The sequence below is a fragment of the Papilio machaon genome, chromosome W (genome assembly GCF_912999745.1).
Source record: "Papilio machaon chromosome W, ilPapMach1.1, whole genome shotgun sequence".
Classification (NCBI taxonomy): Eukaryota; Metazoa; Arthropoda; class Insecta; order Lepidoptera; family Papilionidae; genus Papilio; species Papilio machaon.
Window position 1 is genome coordinate 6,494,726 of NC_060015.1, and position 2,611 is coordinate 6,497,336.

At 38.6% G+C, this 2,611-nt stretch overlaps 1 protein-coding gene across 1 annotated transcript; it reads left to right on the forward strand.

Annotated features, from left to right (window-relative positions):
* The first annotated feature begins 1,477 nt into the window (after window positions 1-1,477).
* LOC123723014 lies at window positions 1,478-2,338 on the forward strand. Its single transcript, XM_045685557.1, has one exon. The coding sequence runs from the start codon at window positions 1,478-1,480 to the stop codon at window positions 2,336-2,338; it is 861 nt and encodes a 286-aa protein (XP_045541513.1).
* The last annotated feature ends 273 nt before the right edge of the window (window positions 2,339-2,611 follow it).

Below are 2,611 nucleotides of genomic sequence, written 5' to 3' on the forward strand. Positions count from 1 at the left end.
GGGCAGGATTTGGCTGGCTGGCCAGGATCCAACCATTGCGCTGAGCGCTTCCGATTATCGTAAAGAACCCATTTTTCATCACAGGTAATGATTCGGTTTAAAATACCTTCATTATTGTGCCGGTTTAGTAATGTAACGCAACAGTCGACGCGCGTTTGCCGGTTTGCTTCAGTCAATTCGTGAGGTACCCACCTTTCAAGCTTTTTAATCTTCCCAATTTGCTTCAAGTGAATTAAAACAGTTTTATCACTAACATCGCAGCCTGCAGCTAACTCGGACGTGGTTTGCGATGGATCCGCTTCCACAATAGCCTTCAAATCTTCATTATCAACTTGAGTCTCAGGCCGTCCACGGGGCTTGTTCTGCAGATCGAAATTTCCAGAACGAAAACGTTGGAACCAAAAACGAACTGTGTTTTCTTTTGCAACACGACCGCCATACACATCATTCACCCTTCGAGTCGTTTCCGCAGCACTAGTGCCACGGCGGAACTCGTACTCGTAAATAATGCGATATTTTAAGTTTTCCATTTTGTAAAATGAGTGACGCAAACAGAAAAAAACAGAAGAAAAAAAACAAATGAATGACGGTCATCGAACCACAAATACATGAGTCTATAGCTGTACAAATTTGAATTTGAAATTCCTTACCAAAGAGGAGAAATTCGTGATTAAAGTGGCCAGTACGAAAAACGCCAATTTCATATGTAAGGACCTAATATATATATATCTGATACCAACTGAATATAGTGGTGATCTAATCATTCGCTATATATATCAGTATGGGAGGAGTATGTGCTAGCGCTTCGGTGTTGGAATATACTCAGAACCATATTTTAGAGCTACGGCTTTAAGATAAGGGAATTTAATGTCTTAGAGGCTTGCTTCTATGATACATTGAATTACAAAACTTTCCGAAGTTGACTTAGACTAAATATATGGACTAAGAGGCTATGAAGCTTGGTGTCTGGAAGTGGATTATATCGATCTAGCAAATATGTGAATACATACTTGCAGCAGTAATGCGTTGTGTATAAGTGCTGAGATTGTATACAATTTTAGTGCTGTACATTGATGCTTATTGCGAGACGATATGACGACTTGTGATGGTTATGGGAGTCGCGTCGCGTCGTTAGACCGTGCAACAACACTGATCATTAAACGGAAGTTTACAATGTTTAAGTTATGTTTTAACGCGCAACACTTAAGATTTCTTTTAATATAAGTGAATATTACACATAGTGAATTAGAAATGTGTCAATTATTATGTCTAAATCGGTTGTTTTAGATACGATATTAGTTAACATTTACAACCTTGTGACGGTGGTTTGTTGAAAGCAGGTTATTTTAGCTATACAATCGGTGCGGTTAGTCGCACATCAAGCGACAAAGAGTAGCCACAGCGCAGAAGCGATACCATCGAAATTATTTATTATTGTCTCTCAGAGGACATATTAATGTTCAGTTCTATTTCAAAGATGGCTTCGCGCTCAAATGTTAAGCTATGCTCTCCGGTGCGTAATCGCTCACCATCCGAAGGTGTCACGCGTAGAAAGAAAGCCCAACCAGATGTCGATATTCCGTCCTCGGACTACACAGACCTGGCAAAAGAAATACGTCTTCTGCGCCAAAATATGTCTGGGCTTCATCTAAAGCTATCGGAAGCCATCCAGTCTATACAAGACTGCTCTAAAAGAATGGACGATGTTACGACTAAAATGGAATTAATGGAGGAGCGTCTCACATCTTTAGAAAACCAGCAAGCTAAAGAAAACACGGAACTAAAAAACCAGGTCGCAGCGCTTATTGATAAAGTTAATTTTCAAGAGCAACTTATGCTAAAGAATGAGGTTGAAGTTGTTGGTGTCCCAGAAACAAAACATGAAAGTCTAGCACATACTGTCAAGGTGATCAGTAACAAAATTGGTGTTACGGTAACTGATGCAGAACTAGACTCGGTAATGAGAGTGGGCACTAGAAACACAACCAGGCTTAATGTTATCCGTCCCATTGTTGTGAGATTCCTACGAAAAGAAAAAAGGGATGAATTTATTTTGGCTGCCAAAACACGTAAGAATATTAATTCAAAAGATGTAACCCCTGACTCGCCAGAGCACACTATTTTCATAAATGAAAGGCTAACTAAACAAAATAGGCATTTATTTCGTGAGGCTAGATTACGCTCTAAACAAGCCAACTTTAAGTACTGTTGGACGAAAAATGGCCTCATTTATGTGCGACAAAGAGAAGGGAAAGCTGCTATACTTATTCGTTCTGATGCAGACTTGGACAACGCATTCAAACCTTCAAATGACAGCCCCGGGAATGCAGAAAATTAATACAACTTACCGTGTCCAATTTTGCGCAATTATTTATATATATTTCTTATTAGTTAGTTTATTTTTTAACAAAATTTCATTCGACTATTTAATTATGTTAACTGTAGTTTTAAATGTTACCTATAGCTATTACCATTTATTTGCATGCCACAATATGTTATTTTTGCTCTCATCCATTATTATCTTTCAGTTCAATAAGAAATTTATTAAGTTATTACAGTTTCTCATGTCCGCGATTTCTGGGCGTTCTTTGCTCGGTGAAGCAATTTCGTT